Here is a 19,437-nt window from a genome sequence, read left to right on the forward strand (position 1 = left end):
GGGCTTGTTTAGGTTACAAATCTGTTATGAAAATTATGAATTTTTTTTTGGCTGGGCATATATTTGTAGAGAAATGACTCAAGTGTAAATGTGTATGTTGTTTATAATATAATAAATAGATTAAAAGAGGCTGTATGCTATTTGCTCTGGTGACAATCAATGCAATGGAAAAATCTTCACACTAATACAAACTTAAAACTTAACCTAACACTGGTTTTGTCCTGATGATATTGTAAACAGAAAAATAACAAAGAAGCCCCAAACAAACCCCTTCCATCAAAAACACCCTTAAACAGTCTTAACATTAACCCTATGTTTTTGAAGAAGTTAACACAATCACCAATGAATGTATTAGTGAAGTTAACTCATTGGCCATGAGGATAATGTAAACCTGAATAATTATATAAGAATTGGAGGATTGGGTAGTTAATGATTAAATATCAAACTGGTAACAATTGAATTTAAACCTTGTATTCTTCCCAAGAGACTAGGCAAGGTTTGAGAAATAATATCTAACTTTAATGTTTGCATTGTCTTTTTTCTTTCACAGAACCTCTTTTATCATCAATGGAGGAATCAACTATGAAGAGTAGTACGTTACCATCTCAGCTGTCAGACCAATCTCATATGTATGATAACACACCGAGAGGGTTACATTCTACCAGTCTCTCTGGATCATTACCAACCACACCACATATTGAACAAGATGAGTTTATTGAACTCAGTAAGAGATCAAGACCGACTCTCAATTCATAGGCTTTACTTAATAGTAAACTTCAATGTAGATACTTGCTATACTTTAAGGGTTACATGGAATTGTAACTGAGATGTTGTTGTTAGTTTCAACTTTCCGAACTATTACCTGGTACACTTCCATGTGAACATGGCATGCCAAAGGACTCATAACTAAACTCTGTGCCATCTGCTTCTTCAAGATCCTGGCAAAATTGATACATTCAGTGATTGGATAATCTTTTACATCTGGATCAATTTGTATACTCAATTTTGAAATGTACATTTATAGTTAAAGTTACTCTGTCATCATTCTTGTATATGAAAATGGTACATATCATTAATATACAGTGAATCTATTGTCTTATACAATTGGTTTATAGAAAACAAGTTTTGTATGAAAGGACCCTTATGAATCTTGAGCAAACCAATCAGTATTTCAATTTGTATGCATTTTTTTCATTTATGATGCAAGGTAAATCCAATTTGATACAATATACTTCATGGTATGATGTGTATAGTAGCTTTCAGTTTTTCGTTTGCTCATGTACTTATTCCAAATCAGTAGTACCTCAAAGTATATTGAATACAGCCTACTGCTATGTAAAAATTTCCAATAAAAGATGTATGCAAGTAATGCTGTTGTGTAGAATTCTGGTATACATGCGTTTGGTTGAAATTTCACTAGCTGATCATCACAACCTGGAAATATCAGTTTGATTAAAATGATTAGACATAGATGAAAATTATTTGAAAATGTAATTGATGATATGTAGGAAATTAAAGTACAAGAAATGCAGATGAATTTTGTACATGTAGCTATGCTTCTTCATATGACATCACTGATTCAAACCCCATTTACGTTAAAAGTGAATTCCTAAATATATCTCCTTAAAATCAGTCATAGACTAATCATAATTGAATTTCCAAATTGATCAAGATTGAATAGTATTGCAAAGAACAGGCCTAGGTGGGCATAAAGTCTATTTTTTCATCTATGTTTTCACCTTTTCTTAATAAAAAAAAGCAACTCGTGTACTATAGAAAGAGGGTAAAAATCATGTTAAGTTTGTTTGTATTCTTGATTTGCATGTACATTGTTGGCCGTCTTCTAAAACAGGGTTAAAGTATATTTTTCTTCCAAAAACCACTTGCTTCTATTTATATATCGCTTCTGTTGCCTGTAAACTTGCCAATTGCCGATGAACTCAACCAAATACGATATGACATGATGCTTGTTAACGTACAAGTAAATATGTTTGTTGAATTGTATAAATAACATGTACGAGTCTTGTTTGTATTAAACATCCAATGCGACAGCTTGTGCTTGATTAGTTAATACATGTACCTTTATAATAGTCATCAGCTACTGTATATGTCATCTTGTGGATATGATATTTCACAATTTGCTTCAACATGAAAAATTCACAAGTCCATTTTTGCAATTTTATTGCATTTTTATTCACTTTGCATTGATTCAGAAAGGAAGTAATTTTATTCCTTTAAAGTGAAGTTGTGAACAGATACCGTGAAATATTCTATGTATACAGTATTTACGACCTCTAGACTGACCATTCAAGGCCATTCTGACTTTAGTCTCATTGTTGTAACTATTATATACACGTATAATAAGGAACAATACATTTTAAGATGTATTTTCTACCCACCAAAGCAAATCCCAAAGTTAGATTGTATGTTGGTGATGTAAAAGACAACTTTTTGATATTAACTATAAAAACCTTGTAATATAGTAGTTAGTATGCTATTTTATGAAAAATCATTTTGTATATGATGTACTTTATCAACTCTTGGAATGAATTCCATTTTCATGATTGTGAATATTTATCATTTCTGTGTATATAATCATGCTCAGTTGTAATATAAAATGTAAAGTTTTTATATACTTTATTGCCCATTAATTGAAAAGAGGATACATAGTCCAAAACGGCAACATAATACTCAAGAAAAATATTTTCCCTGGATATTTTGGGTAAAATAAAAATAATAAATGCCCAATGTCTTCCTTTCTCCAGTGTAATGCTGATCTTCTGCATAATTTTAATAACATTGTGGACTGAAGAGAACATGGACTCAATGTTCTCAGAAGTATTCCTTTGTAATGGTTAATACCTGGTGGGGGAAAATTAACATATTCACTGTAAAAACTGTGGTGTTAAAACTGACACAAATTGGTGTTAATAGAGGACCACACTTTGAGGTGTTAAAATAACACCATAGAGATTGAATATAACACCAAAGAGTGTAAATGTAACAACCATAGGTGTTTTAATAACACCTATAGTGTAAAACCAACACCACACCAATTTAACACAGGTATAAAATATCTGGTGTGGTCCTCTATGTACACCGGTTAACACCACAGTTTTTGCTGTGTTCTTGTTAAATGTACTTTCAATGTATTTTGTGAATTATATAAAATATTTGTCAGTCAGCCAAAGTAAAATATGACAAGAAAATAAAATACATGCACCTTCAAGTTCTAAAATTTAAACTTCATGACCTTGCAATGTGATTGTTTCATGAATCTTTTTTTTTTTTTTGGGGGGGGGGCAAATTACTGCTCTTAGATGCATGAATGTGTCTTCCTTATTACATACCTGGATTTTCATACATATTTTCTGCTCTTTCATTTATGTTTGTGCGTAATTATAACTTCTGAAATAATATTAATAGCAAAAGCAATTTTACCATTACCACCTTTCTTCATTTTCCAATAACACTTTTTTTTCTACTTGAGTATATTGTAATAAATCAATTGAATTCTTGGAAATATAATTATGCTTATTTAATTCATTCATTTGCCAAATGGTCTGTGTTTTGTATAATGTAGTTTTTCCGGATGAAATAATGTAGATGCAACAAGGTCATTTGTGCGTTTTGTAATGATTGTTATTTATCATATCAATCACTATGAATTGTAAAATTATTAATACCTTGGGTCTGTTTCATAAAGACTTGCAACTCTGCCATTATACATTACCATTGTAACATTGATTGTGATTGGCTGCTTAGCCCTGTTACCATGTTAATTGCCATGATGTCACTGTTCCCATAGTTGTAACTCTTTATGAAATGTGTCTTTGGTAGGTCTTATATTATTTTCTCAATCATCTCAATGACTATTTTCAAATAAATAGTGTATGTGTAATATATATATATATATATATACACCCCCAAAAATGCTGAATGTCCATTACGTAACAGCAGGTTGTTTCCAAAAATAAGTTGTAAAGGATATTTATTACATCAAATGACAGTTGACGTGGCTTTTATGTCACAAAATCTTGTACACAATGAGTTTGTTATTGATAAAAAATGGAAATTTGATGTTGACTTTAAAAAAAATGAAATTATGAAAAGTTTATTATTATTGATTTTATTCGTATGGAAATTCATAAATTGTTGACCTTGTATTAGACTATGATCTCTACAGAGGAAGGTTATTGTACAGTATGGTGCAATCTTAACTTGCCTGAAGTCTGTAAAATATATATTAATGTCATACTGTAATTGTAAATATAATATTAGTATTCATATCGCAACATTTGATTTGGTGTTCATTTTTGTTTTGTGTTAAAAAATCTCAGCATCAGAGTTACAAGCAGCTCTTCATGTTCTCAAAGCTTGAATATCATGATCTCTTGAGTTGTTCCTTTATTTCCCCATCCATCTTTGACCATTCACATCTTTTCTAAGTATTAAAAGCCCATTGCTTTTTATGAAACTATTATCTTAAAGCCTATCTATAGTTTTGGTCAATTCACCAAAATGAGGCTGTACCTCTTCCAATCCATTTCCAGATGTGTATGCCATAAAACAGATGTATAGGATATGAAATGAAAATTGATTTGATCTGGTGCCCGATCAAAATAAATGTCTGTTTGTTTTTCCATTTGATATACTAGTAAAACCTTTCTGAAGCATGGACTGGAATGGAAATTTCAGGACATACACTTTGTAGATTCTTCATATCAAATCCCTAAATTTGCAAGATAAATACTCAAGCTCTTTTAAAGGAAAATAAAAGTATCACCTAGAGGGTGCTAGATATATTTGAATGTTTAAATGATAGCTCAGTCAGTAGAGTGGGGGTCTCAGAATCCAGTAACCTGGGTTTGATTCCCAATGGCTAGTGCCATTAGGTAAGGCATTACCCGAGGAGAGGGGGGGGGGGGGGGGGTGTCGGCACTCAACCCATTATGTGGTAGGTATGTTTCACTGGCAAGTCAAAATTAGGGGGCCCCCAGAACTACTCGTTCTGTAGGGTAAGTAGGGTCCTTGGAACTACTGACAATGTGGGAAAAAGAGGGTCCCTGGAGCTAAATCTTTATGTAAATATGCCCTGAATCTAATAAACATGACGAATCATGGGGCCTTGAAACTAGATTTTCAGTAAATGTTGATGCCCTGGAATTTGTTTCTTGGGCATTCAAAATATATAATTGATTCATATATGCTGTTGCCTTCTAAATCTTAGTGACGGTTCCTGTTATGCTCTGTGAAACCCATTTGTTTTCCTTAATCCTTTCTTGTTTTGCCATTCTAATCTCATTTATTTTTACTCACATTCTTGCTGCATCCCAACTACATTCCCATATCTATGTTTATAGTAGACCAGCCAAAACGATTTTTTATTCTTTGAACGGCAAAATTTGTTAATGCTTGCTAATGCTTGGCATCCCAGCTAATAGTCTTGCAAAAATACCCAGGAATAGCGTACGCAATTTTGCGTGAAAGTGTTATTTTTAGCGTAAAATCTGAAAGAATGTCGAAAATCACGCATTTTGATATTGACAGATTATCATCATATTTTTGATTATCTTTGATATGAAATTATTTTTTTTCAGAGTTTCAAATTATGCCTCATAAATATGCATTTCAAATTTGAATATTACACACAAACATATGGCACAGGGAAACACAAAACTGCAATTTTCTCAAAATAAAAGTTTGTGAAAACTATCAATCTAGAGCACTTTTTGACGTTTGGCCGGTCTACTATTTATATGAATCTCACACTTCCCACCCTATCATAACATTACTTGACTGGCAGAAGGGCATTTAATATTCCCAAGGGTGTCAACACTCATGTGCACTGTATCTTTTGCATAGCATGTGTTTGAGCTTACACCAGCCATACTGGAATTTGAAAACTGCTTAGCCACACAACTTATTGCTCTTTTGCCATCCAGGTGACAATATCACATGTGTAATTGATGAACACGAAAGTGTGAAAGTTATTAGCAAAATCCTGAAAAATTGTTTTTCTTTCTCTTACCAATAAAATAAAAATATTGGGTATATTTGAATTTCATTTTCTTTCCCTTAATTATCTTTTTTTTTTCATTTGCAATGGAATAAAAAGTGGGTAGCACAGCGTAAAACTTGAAGTTGGTTGGCTAAAGAAACTTTTTATCAAGCTAAAACAACAGTTAATCTGTACTTTCAGCTTTGGAACTTGTTGTATGCCAAATGTTTTTATATGCTATGGTATGGCAGAAATAGTATTACGAGACCCCATGATATTTTGAAGAAATAGATGTAAGAAAGCCAACATAAGTCGTCCCTTTCAATCAAAACCTTGCCAAAGTCTAGGTATTAACAAAATCAGGACTCTTTTTTTTTTCTTTCTTTCCAGCCAAATAAGTAGAGTTTTGTCAGAGGAATTTTTTTTCTTGGCAAGTTTGACTGTATTTAAATGCAAACACATAATAGTCATAAAACTGATAAAGTTTACATATGCACATGTCATTTATTACATTGAAAGAATTCTGTACAGTCCAGTCATGATTTCTTTGTATTTTACATGAACTCTGCAAAAAAAAAAATGGGAAATTAAATGTCCATGTCCCTCATAACTATGTTCAAGCTCTTCCATCAATTTTATTGCAGCACCACAGAAAAACTAATAAAAAAAGATTTCTTGACTTTGGAATATAAAACAAGAAATTGTTAGTGCATTGATATATCTGGACTTGCTACATTTCACTACTGGCTTATTTTGTGAAATTTATATGTAGTGAATCTAACACATTTTGTAAGCTAAATGTCACATTTACATGCAATAGCCCAAAGGCGGCATAAATCAGTAAACTTTCAATGTATCAGCTCATTTTTCTCTCAAATCATTCTCAGCTGTTTTGGAAGGATAGATAAGACAGCTTTCTATACCATTCACAAGTTAGGAAAGAGCACAGTAAACATAAGAAGCATACAATTGTAAGGACAATTTTGACATTTTTAGCTTTCCATAATTTTAGCACAGAGTTGGACCATAGTCTAAGTTTAACCTGACTTCAGAATACGGGCTGATATATCAAAATCACATTTCATAGCATCAGCGCTTGGTTCCTTACCCAGAACCCAATCATAGTCTTATAACGATTACCTAATAGAATGATGTCTATTAACTTTACTCATTACAAACATTTATATCACAATATTTGTAAAGGTCTTTTCATGTCTACTGCTCCCAAACATGATAATTTTCTTATGAAGTCAAATGACCACCATAATTCAAACCAAACATTACTAACCAACTGCATAGGAGTCTATTAGATGACCCCTTTTTATAAAAGTAATCTGTTTTTTCATAAAGCTGCTGGAAATCATACATACCTTTATGAATGACGAGAATATGAAATGTTCAAATGCAAGCCTTAAGTCCCAAATGATATCCAAACGTCTGACTATATTTCAAATACATCTTGCACTAAAATGTACATTTCAAGCAAGAATCAAATAATGATCTGCATATAACTTACATGACAGTTCAAACACATTTTGGCTTGTCATACTCCTGTCATTTATGAAGTACTTTGTAATATTATGAACAGCTCTATGAAACACCTCTCTGCTGAGGTTGGTTAAGAGCCAATATATGTGATGTACTTAGACCCCTGTTACATCTGAAAGTTTCCTACCCGAGACCCGACCGAGTCCACCTGCAACCTTGGCTGGATTAGCTTCACGAACGGACCGAGTCCGAAATGTGGTCTGTTTACATCACAGCGTTTATTCCCTCCCCTATCGGTACAGTTTCGAGCGGTATCCGATTGCTGACACTAAAAAGCGCTCTCGATCTGGGCTCTGAATAATTTGCGCGCTAATTGAAGTTGTTTACATTTTGTTACACTCGTCGGCTGCTAGCTCGCCATTTGGTTACGTTCGTTGAACATATGATCGACTTGAAAAGGATACGTTTAAAATGCTTCCTTCTTTCCACTCAAATCAAAGACTTGATCAATCACAATTCACATGTCGCAAATCATTCGAAGAATGGCGGGCATGGCTGGGGAGGGCATAGCGCGCACTATGACGTAATTTGACAGCTGGCGAACGGACCGAGATAGGTTCGAAAGCTTGTGTGCGTTTACATCTACGAATCGGTGGACCGGCCCGATACCTACCCGAGACTACATCTGGATGTGGTCTCGGGTAGATTCGCTAAAAGGTGGCCCAAGGTAGGTTTGGGATGTTTACAACTGATTTCTTTCCGACCTGAGGTAGGCCCGGGCCGGCCCGAGGTAGGGAATCTTTCAGATGTAACAGGGGTCTTAAAGAAGTACATGTAATCCAGGCTTAAGTAAAGATGATTTGAACAGATAAAGAAAAATCAGGCTAAGAAAACACTGAAAATTTGATCAAAATGGGACAAAACTTTGTTACTTGTTATCCGATTTTGATGAAATTTTCTGCATTTCACTCATTAAATTTTACTTTTACTATTCAGATATAAAACATTTCAGCCCTGAGCATCCCTTTAAGTGGATATTTCAAAGAAAACCCTATTAAAAAAAATTCTTGGGGTAAAGAAGAGTAATAAAATGAGCTTTGAACATTCTTGGTAGTGAGATGGGTTCATTATTAAAAACATTAAAACTAAACATGCAAGAAAACTGGATGAAAAAAAAGCAGGTGCTGCATTTAGGAAGTTGAGTATTTAGGTCAAACAGTGATACGTTAAAGTCAATAATGGGATATTTAGCCTGTGCACTATTCCATCATTGATGTTACAGATCATGACGGCGCAAGCGCTAATACACGTTCCATGTGCTGAGCGTGTGGTTTCAGGAAAAGTAGGTCAGTCAGCGCAGCAGGGTTATCATGATTCAGATTAAAAAAGGATACGAGTACAAGAACTGAATATTCAAAATCTATGATTGCTCAAACTTGTTAAAGTAGGATAAAAAACAAATTTACTAGGCCTTTATTTTGAAAGTATAGAGGGAATTATTCATCCTCCGATGAATAATTCCTGCTATACTTACTCAAAGCCTGGTATATTTGTATCATATTTTCAGCTAGACTTCCCTCTGAAATATAACAAGGTAAATCAAGGAAATAAAAGTAAGCAATAAACATAACAATGTCTTGTGCACACTCACTCCTCTTTATAAAGTGAGATTGAACCCCCCCCAAAAAAAAGTGATACCATTATCAAATTCAAACCTGGTAAAATTTAGTGTTGATTGGTGTTGCAATTGCACAGACATGTACATTCCCAATTGCCTGCAGTATTGGTTAAAATATGCCTAAAAATGTCTTATTGGGGCTCCTTCAAAAAAACTTTATTCATGTATAAACTACAACCCATTGGACTGCTTGAGTTACAAATACTTGACAGTGCATAAATTGAAACAAAGATTTCAAGCACTCCAGAACATGGTCTCAAAGTACTAGTTGAAATTATTATTTTCATTATGAATATTATTATCTGCTAAACATTTTTTTTTTCAATTCTTGTATCAATACAGAAATTTGGCAAGCTATATATAGAAATAACAGAAATTCATTGGAAGATTTTGCAGTAAAATGCATATACAATTACAATTAGAAACACTTCAATTGAAAAGATTGCAGTATGGGCTTGTATAGAAGCTAATGCAAACAGAAATGTGTTAGCTCAGGGAAGGCTGAAAGCTGGTTCAAAACCATATTGATGCCTTATTGCCTGAGTACAATTAGATCTGTGTGGCATATCTATTAAAATGTATTATGGTGGGATTTGAACTCTAGGATTTATACTCTAGGATTTATGAGTAAAAAACACCCATGTGAAAACAATTCCAACAATATGCCAAACTTCAATAGCCTGAACATTCAATTTTCTTACACATTAATGTACACATACATTCATTCTTTTTTAATCAAAATGAATCAATGATAGAATAGAAATAATAACTGACCTAATTTTCAAGATGATCAGTAAAAAATTGAGAATGAACAATATTTTTGTTGAACATTTGACAACAAATAAAGCTCCAGTTGATAATGAATTATTTGAATTGGGAGGAATCTTCAGCTAAAATACATAGACATCAAGATTCTAATCACAGGAATGTACTGGACAACAATCCATCCCATTTAGTTTCAAAAAGTTACAATTGACAGTCAATTTGTGAAAACTGGTAAATGGGTCAATCCATGTCAAATCAACCAATGCTTGTCACCCGACCCTCTTCGATTTTCTTTAAACTCGCACCAAATGTTGCCCCAAGTGTCTGACGGAAAAATCTGAAATATTTTGCCCCAAGGTCAAATGGTTGCTAAGATACAGCCTCCCATAGCAACCAATGCGCACACAACAAAATTATTTTAAATAAAATTGCCTATTTTTGATTGACTACTGCAGCAAAGTTTGATTGATTACAGTCTTCATTTTAAGTAAATTGGAAGAACTTTTTGGTCTTAATATGCAGAGTATACTGTAGCGCGGACCTGTCAACCGGATTTCGCACACGAGGTCACCGAAAATGGCGTTAAGCATCCATGTCAATGATTTCAGAAGCATGTTTGGAGGCTCATAAATCCAAAACTAAATTAGCTTAGAACCAAATATTATGCACATTTATGGACTTTCAGATACTCAACAGAATTACAAAAAATTGACCCAAGAGTATGTGTCGTTTTCCTGTAGGGCGCCCTCAAAGTTGGACTTTTTTCAAAAGATGCCAAGTTCAAGGTCACGGATCACCTCTCGTCCCATCGAGGAGGGGGACCAATTTCTGTGTTTTGATAGACATTTACCCATATTTTCAAGTGTTACTTGAGAAATTTTGCTACCGGAATGTTTAGGGGCTGATTTGCGCATTCCAAAATGGTCGTAAACACCCTAAAATTGATGTTAATGACACATACATGCTTTTCAACACTTCTCAAATTGTGATAACTCAAGGATGAAGAGCCGAAAAACAATGATATCTTCTGTGATGATAGTCTGTAATTAGTATTAAAAGAATATGTCTGCAGAAATAGTTTTTGTTGTTGGTAATGACCTTGAAAACACACCTAAAATTCAATAAAAACAGTAAATTGGCTAATTTTCCAGAATCAAATGGCATTCAAATGGTGTTTACATTGACTTTCAAATGGGTGTCATTTCAATACAAAGGGTGAGCTTAAGCCAAAACTTGAAAGACATGTTCAACTTTTGGTCTACTTTGAGCAACATAAAGTATTTGAACTCAAAACCATATCATTTGACCTTGAAATTATTGCAAATATAGCTATTTGTTGCTTCATAAGTAGCATATTCAAATCGCGCGTGTACATTGTACTTTGCAACACATTTCAAAATGGATTTTCTCATAGAGAGAATACCTGATCAGGCTGATATTTGCAGTATTAGTAGTCTGTAATGAGTTCTTGGAGGATCTACAGATTAAGTACCTATTCTCTCATGACAATGACCTTGAAAATACAGCTGAAAATCATAAAAATCAATAAATCATACAATTTTCATTAATAATCAAGTGTTTTTATCCACTTTTAATTGTGTGTTATTCCATCTTAGATTGCGAGTTCATGCTGATAATTGCAAATCATGTTCCACTTTTGTCTACTTTAAGGTACATAAAATATTTGAACTCAAAACCATAACATTTGACCTTGAAATTATTCCAAATATAGCTATTTGTTGCTTTATAAGTAGCATATTCAAATCGCGCGTGTACATTGTACTTTGCAACACATTTCAAAATCAATTTTCTCATAGGGAGAATACATGATCAGGCTGATATTTGCAGTATTAATAGTCTGTAATGAGTACTTGGAAAATCTACAGTTTAGGTAACTATTTTATCAAGACATGAGTGGGTTAAAAACACTTAATTACTAATGAAAATTGAATGATTTATTGATTTTTATGATTTTCAGCTGTATTTTCAAGGTCATTGTCATGAGAGGATAGGTACTTAATCTGTAGATCCTCCAAGAACTCATTACGGACTACTAATCCTGCAAATATCAGCCTCATGAGGTATTCTCTCTATGAGAAAATCCATTTTGAAATGTGTTGCGAAGTACAATGAACACGCGCGATTTGAATATGCTACTTATAAAGCAACAAATAGCTATATTTGGAATAATTTCAAGGTCAAATGATATGGTTTTGAGTTCAAATATTTCATGTAGCTTAAAGTAGACCAAAAGTGGAACATGATTTGCAATTATCAGCATGAACTCACAATCTAAGATGGAATAACACACAATTAAAAGTGGATAAAAACACTTGATTATTAATGAAAATTGTATGATTTATTGATTTTTATGATTTTCAGCTGTATTTTCAAGGTCATTGTCATGAGAGAATAGGTACTTAATCTGTAGATCCTCCAAGAACCCATTAAAGACTACTAATACTGCAAATATCAGCCTGATCAGGTATTCTCTCTATGAGAAAATCCATTTTGAAATGTGTTGCAAAGTACAATGTACACGCGCGATTTGAATATGCTACTTATGAAGCAACAAATAGCTATATTTGCAATAATTTCAAGGTCAAATGATATGGTTTTGAGTTCAAATACTTTATGTTGCTCAAAGTAGACCAAAAGTTGAACATGTCTTTCAAGTTTTGGCTTAAGCTCACCCTTTGTATTGAAATGACACCCATTTGAAAGTCAATGTAAACACCATTTGAATGCCATTTGATTCTGGAAAATTAGCCAATTTACTGTTTTTATTGAATTTTAGGTGTGTTTTCAAGGTCATTACCAACAACAAAAACTATTTCTGAAGATATATTCTTTTAATACTAATTACAGACTATCATCACAGGAGATATCAATGTCTTTGGGCTCTTCATCTTTGAGTTATCACAATTTGAAAAGTGTTGAAAAGCATGTATGTGTCATTAACATCAAATTTTTAGGGTGTTTAAGACCATTTTGGAATGCGCAAATCAGCCCCTAAACATTCCAGTAGCAAAATTTCTCAAGTAACACTTGAAAATATGGGTAAATGTCTATCAAAACACAAAAATTGGTCCCCCTCCTCGATGGGACGAGAGGTGATCCGTGACCTTGAACTTGGCATCTTTTGAAAAAAATCCAACTTTGAGGGCGCCCTACAGGAAAACGACACATACTCTTTGGTCAATTTTTTGTAATTCTGTTGAGTATCTGAAAGTCCATAAATGTGCATAATATTTAGTTCTATGCTAATTTAGTTTTGGATTTATGAGCCTCCAAACATGCTTCTGAAATCATTGACAAGGATGCTTAACGCCATTTTCGGTGACCTCGTGTGCAAAATCCGGTTGACAGGTCCATGCTACAGTATACTCTGCATGTTTAGACCAAAAAGTTCTTCCAATTTACTTAAAATGAAGACTGTAATCAATCAAACTTTGCTGCAGTAGTCAATCAAAAATAGGCAATTTTATTTAAAATAATTTTGTTGTGTGCGCATCGGTTGCTATGGGAGGCTGTATCTTAGCAACCATTTGACCTTGGGGCAAAATATTTCAGATTTTTCCGTCAGACCCTTGGGGCAACATTTGGTGCGAGTTTAAAGACAATCGAAGAGGGTCGGGTGACAAATTGTCTGAAAATTGGTTGATTTGACGTGGATTGACCCAAATTTCAATAAGCTCTTGATAGAAAAACCGGAATACCGGCTTCACCTTGAACGCGCATATACCTGAAAAATCCAGAATACTGGCTTCAAGTCATGTGACTCAAAATGCAAGGGTTGTAGACATCCGGTGACCTTTTTAAATTGACTTCATCTTGGAGATATTTAGACGATAACTTCAATATTTAATTTCATCGATAAATGTTTTTTATTGGTAAGGTTTTAGCATAGAAAGTGACCCAAATTAACTAACCTACCAAGAAGCTTCATGCATTGATACACGGCGAGTCATATACAGACTATGCGTAAGCTATTGGTGAATTTCATTCCCATCAGCAGTGATTTTGAGACAAAATTTGAGATTATCGTTAGTATGGGAAGCTACAGAACATCAGCCGTGCACCAGCGGAGTGAGGTGCCGTTTGAAATGGCTGGGCTCGAATCATGAGAATAATTATATTTATTCATAAGCTTAATATTTTCAAATAATTGAGGGCAAGGGTCACGACCGTCCCAAATAATTCAGGGTTCAAAGGGTTAAAGGAAGGGATGTTGTAATCAATGGCAAGTTTTATGCAACAGGGTCAGGACTAATTTGTCAATACCAATTACCATCATAAGTCTGACTCCTTGAATTAACAGATGTCTACATAGCATTTCCAGATTCCACAAAATCATACTATCTGGAGAGTATCAAGTTATGAATATATCAATGAATAACTTTTTCATGCTATTACCAAATGGGTAGCTGCAAAACCGGCTCACTTATTTCCAGCCAATGTTCAAAGGTCTGTGAAGCAAATGAATACTATCTTAACCACAAGGAAATGCATTGTAAATCAACAACTTAAAAAACAAGAGCTGCTAAATCACGTAGAAACTCTTTCATATAAAAAACACACCATGTAACAAGATCTCATGTTTACAGGTTATTGTCTATGATCTTCCTTGATCTTCATACTGACACACGAGTACCATTGTGATCAGGTAGCAGCCATCACACCAACTGTACAGAAGATATCTTTACAGGTCAATCAGAGTCTGTGTCCATGCAGTCATCACTAAATGCATGGTCTTTGTCCTTGGGCCTAATGTCATGAAATGAAATTTGAAAAAAAAATATCTAAACAACTACCTACATGTATATGGAATATTTGTTTTTGTTTAGTTTTCCTGATTCTGAGAATTATTGATTGAGGAAGAAAATTTGTTCAATTAGAAACATCAGTAATAAGCACTTTTACAATGTTATGATTGTTACTATTTTTTTCACTCTAGAAAATGGAATTGGTGTAACATTCCTGTCTTATATCAAGTCAACTATTTAAAAAGGAATCAAATGCAAATTTGATCAAAAGGCACACCTTTAAAAGAACAAAACAAAAGAAATAACATCAAAAGGATTACTAAAAAATAATACCTAAAACTGATCCATCTCAATAGTCCAGGGGTAGTTTGATTCTTGTTACCCCAGGGAGTATTAGGGTTAAACTTTAATACTGGACTATCAAAATAAAGCATATATATACAGGTGAATCTGCAAAATTATAATTTCTTTGGATCACATGTTTGACTTGGGTGAGAGTTGACTTAAGAGAGGCAAAAAAGCTCTTCTGGTCTGAAAAATTGCTTCCCTGTCATGAGAGATTATTTAATTCATGGTAAGTTTATTTATGCAGACTCAACTGTATATTGTATTATTCATATCTATGAGGATTCTAATCTATCTCAAACTTTATGCAAGCAATATATCACAAATCTTTTGGCTCATGAGTTAAAATATCTAAGATATCACTTCTTAAACAAACTAGTGACTACTGGTGATTTCTTATCAGAGATGGATGAACTGAAATGAAAGAAAAAATGTGCTAATAATTCAGTGTCACCAAAGACTGACTATCAACCACTTTAAGATCCTATTCCTTATGTATGTCAAAACTTTTACATTATACTACATTTCAATCCTTTAACGAACAAAGTAAAACTATGGAAATAATAGTACTTGAGAAGGATTTCTCAATTTTCTTGCTTGAATTTTTTGGCTTGTAACATTATAATATTGTTGGGTGGGTGCGGCCATTCTACTGTTTGTGACTCGGTTACTAAGTAATGAAGATTCGCAAACAGACCAAACAAAATTACATGTTACAGGTTGATGAATTCAAGCAAGAAATTAACAAATCCTGCATGGGAAATCTAATTCAACAGTTCTACATAATTGATAATATCATAATGAATCACATGAAACTCTAAGGAAATCAAGTTCTAAAACTGGTTGATTGTCAGTCTTTGACAGAGCTGTGAATTTCTAATGCATTTCACTATTTCAGTGGTCCATCAGTCGAGAGGAAATTGCACTGGTGACCGGCAGCATTAATCAGGCAATGGTGGATCCATCAATTTGATTGAGCTCCAATGTTTGTATGGTGCCTTACAAGGAATTCATTACCTATTGTTATAAATCAATGTTTATTCTTGATGAGAGAATGACAGTACATGTATAATATAGAGGATTAATATGCTCACCTGTCTTGTTCTTGTTCCCCATCAGAGATGTCCATGTCATCACCATGAGGTGGGATAGGTTGGTGTGGTATCACTGGGTAAGATGGAGCACCCAAGACAGGTATCCTCTGAACATCCTGAGGCACAGAAACAGGTGCCTTCTTCCAGGAGGAAGACTTTGAATCGGACTGCTGACGTAGAGCTTTGCCATACTCTGGAGGGACATCATCATCATCCACTTCATCATCGTCATCAACATTTTGATGCCTGTTTGCTTGTCCATACTCTGGAGGAATATCATCATCATCATCATCATCTGAGTCTTGCTTCTTCAAAGCTTTGCCATACTCTGGAGGAATACTGCTGTGTGCTTTCCTGTTTGCACTGCCATATACTGCAGATACTGATCTGGATGATTCTCGCTTATGCTTTGAAGGTTCAGTTCTTGAGCTTTCCCATCTATGTTGACGGCTCTCATTCTTTTTGTTTGAAGAGTCTGTGCTTGGCAATGGAAGGTTACTAGTCCCACTGATCTTTTTAACACCATCTTTTGACTTGCTCTGATCAATAGTTTCAAATCCTTGCCGAGACTGAAGCAATGAACGAGCACGCTCCCACCAATCTTCTCCTAGCCTTGATTCTTCTTCAGTTTCTTCCTCAGTTTCTTCAGGCTGTTTCTCCTTTTCAACTGTTTGTTCTTCAGGAGTTTCAAGCTCCATATCATCACTGTCATTATCAGGAGTTGCTAAAGCCATATCATCACCATCGCCATCTTCATCATCATCATCATCATCATCTATCTCACCTTCCTCTTTCTCTTCAGCCTCAACCTGCTCCACTTCATCTGATTTTTCTTCATCCAAATTCACTAATCCTTCCTCTGCTGCCCGCTTCAACAAATCCCTTGCCAAACTAGATCCTGAAAAAATATCACGTCCAAATGCATTTTCTGGTGATTCACTTGACTTTTTTTTCTCTTTATCCTCCTCCTCCTCTTGACTTTGCTCTTGTTCTTGTGCTTCCTCCTTAATATCTACACTTTCTACATAGGATTCCTCATTCACAGCTGGTTCTTGATCAGTCTCTTTCTGCTCTGAAACATCATCTCCAGGATTAGGTGATACTTCAGTCGGTACAATGTCAACATATTCATCCTTTCCATCAATTTCAGTAGAGTTCGCAGATTCATTCTGAGCCAATTCTTTATCGACTTCATCTGTTTGTATGACATGCTGTTCTGATTTTTCTGTCGTAACTTCACTAGTGTCCATATCACCATTTTCCTTGGCATGCTCTGCTCTGCTTTCATTCACCAAATCTTTCTCATCTGTTTTCATTTCAGTCACAGGCTCACTAAGTCTGTTTTCTTTATCATCTGTAAGATAACAATATAAGAAGGAAATAGTAGCAGCCATATACTGAAGAGGATTACTTGGGTCAAGTTAGAAATATATTATATTTTACTTGAAAAGAAAAGTCCAAGGAGACATATATATTACAGCTTTCAGTGTTTTTTTTTTTACTTCAAAAGTGTATGAATGGCTGTGAAAATGAAAACAAATATAGACATCATCCAGGGAATATGTTGCACTTTAAATCAACTAAAGATAATTTCATTATTTCTTTCCCTTTCACTTTACAATAACCGTCTGCTACATAATCACGACTTCTTAAAGGTCAAGTCCACCCGAGAAAAATGATGATTTGAATAAATAGAGAAAAATCCAACGAGCAAAACGCTAAAAATTTCTTCAAAATCGGATGTAAAATAAGAAAGTTATGACATTTTAAAGTTTCGCTTATTTTTCACAAAACAGTTATATGCACATCTCAGTGACATGCAAATGAGACAGTCGATGATGTCCATCACTCACTATTTCTTTTTTTTTTTTATTGTTTGAATTATACAATATTTCATATTTTACAGATTTGACAAGAAGGATCAACTTGACTGAACCCTATAGTATTAAAACAATGCTAATTCCATGTGTTCAGGGAGGAATTAATCTTTGTTTCACTTGACAATGAGGAGAAAATTAGAATATTTCATATAATGAAATATAAAAGAAATAGTGAGTGGATGACGTCATCAGTCTCCTCATTTGCATACCGACCAGGATGTACATATAACTGTTTTGTGAAATTAAGCAAATCTTCAAAATGTCATAACTTTCTTATTTGACATCCGATTTTGATGAAATTTTCAGTGTTATGCTGGTTGGATTTTTCTCTATTTATTCAAATCAACTAATGGTTGGGGTGGACTTGTCCTTGAAACAAGACTGAAAGATAAACAATTCCTCTTACATTCACATCCCAATGCAACATTTATTGCTTTGATCATCATGTTTGTAGTAGACCATAGTTTTGACTTCAGTAATCATACAACAATTTTGAACTTTTGGCAATATGATATTGCATCTTTAAATGCTTGCATTCAATAATCACATCTAAATCATGATCGGAAATTTCATTTAGTTTGCAGTGGACTTAGCATAGAGAAAGTGTCAATAACAAAGTAATAAACTATTTATTGAATGGTACATATATAACATTTAAGGGCTACTGGGTTTTACCTGATTTAGGTGTTTGAGACGCCTTCTTTGATTCATTCTCCATTTCTTTCTTAAGCTGTGCCGCACTCTCAGAATCTTGCATGAGAAACACTAGTTTAAGCTTGTTATAGAGATATTCTGCCTTCTTGCGAACTGCATCACTAGACTTGTATTTACGCACCTGTTAATAAAATAAAGATTTCAAGGTTGCTATGATTGGTGTGATATAACATACCTTAACATAAGCATTTAATAGATATCCTTGGTGCAAATGTCGACCGAGATTAGAGTAAAAGGAAATTATTCAAATTATTTCTTTTTTTGTTGGTTGTCTATATTAGAGGATTTATTAAAATTCAAATAAGCGGTTACATAAATAAATTCAATTCAATTCAAATTTATTTCCACATCTGATTAAAAAGACAAGTACATATTCATATGCAGATAGATATATACAATAAAAAAACATTAAAATGAAACATATTCAGTTTGAAATCCCAATCAAATAAAGTTACACAATGTATCATAAATTATGAAATTACAATTGTCACAGTAATAACAAAAATCATATAAAGTTGCCTAATTTTTTTCCTTACATGAATGTCAACAAGCTTTCAAGCAAAGAAATAATACAAATGATAGTGTCATATATTTTCACACATTTAGTATCACCGACCTCTTCTATTTATCCCTTGTAATTCAGCATTTCTGTGACCAATTATAAAATACAATACTTACTGAATTTTGTATGATAATCGTTCATTAT

At 33.8% G+C, this 19,437-nt stretch overlaps 2 protein-coding genes and 1 long non-coding RNA gene across 5 annotated transcripts in view; 2 read left to right on the top strand and 1 right to left on the bottom strand.

Annotated features, from left to right (window-relative positions):
- LOC121410360 (multiple epidermal growth factor-like domains protein 11) overlaps window positions 1–4,289 on the top strand; it is a 67,432-nt gene extending 63,143 nt beyond the window's left edge. The window contains exon 28 of the mRNA XM_041602393.1: window positions 551–4,289. Within this exon, the coding sequence (XP_041458327.1) occupies window positions 551–756 (206 nt within the window). The 3' untranslated portion in view covers window positions 757–4,289. The remainder of the gene's footprint in view (window positions 1–550) is intronic.
- A 1,398-nt stretch (window positions 4,290–5,687) lies between these two features.
- LOC121410363 lies at window positions 5,688–9,680 on the top strand. The gene is made up of 2 exons (XR_005969323.1): window positions 5,688–8,699; window positions 8,741–9,680. It is a non-coding gene; the product is annotated as an uncharacterized LOC121410363 (long non-coding RNA).
- Window positions 9,681–14,467: 4,787 nt separating this feature from the next.
- LOC121410361 (hepatoma-derived growth factor-related protein 2-like) overlaps window positions 14,468–19,437 on the bottom strand; it is a 33,697-nt gene continuing 28,727 nt past the window's right edge. For all 3 annotated transcript variants that reach the window (XM_041602394.1, XM_041602395.1, XM_041602396.1), the window contains exons 15-17: window positions 18,693–18,852; window positions 16,138–17,491; window positions 14,468–14,699 (exon numbers count right to left, since the gene is read on the bottom strand). In XM_041602394.1, coding sequence (XP_041458328.1) covers window positions 14,642–14,699; window positions 16,138–17,491; window positions 18,693–18,852 — 1,572 coding nt within the window. In that variant the 3' untranslated portion in view covers window positions 14,468–14,641. The remainder of the gene's footprint in view (window positions 14,700–16,137; window positions 17,492–18,692; window positions 18,853–19,437) is intronic.

This window comes from Lytechinus variegatus, chromosome 3 (assembly GCF_018143015.1).
Source record: "Lytechinus variegatus isolate NC3 chromosome 3, Lvar_3.0, whole genome shotgun sequence".
NCBI lineage: Eukaryota > Metazoa > Echinodermata > Echinoidea > Temnopleuroida > Toxopneustidae > Lytechinus > Lytechinus variegatus.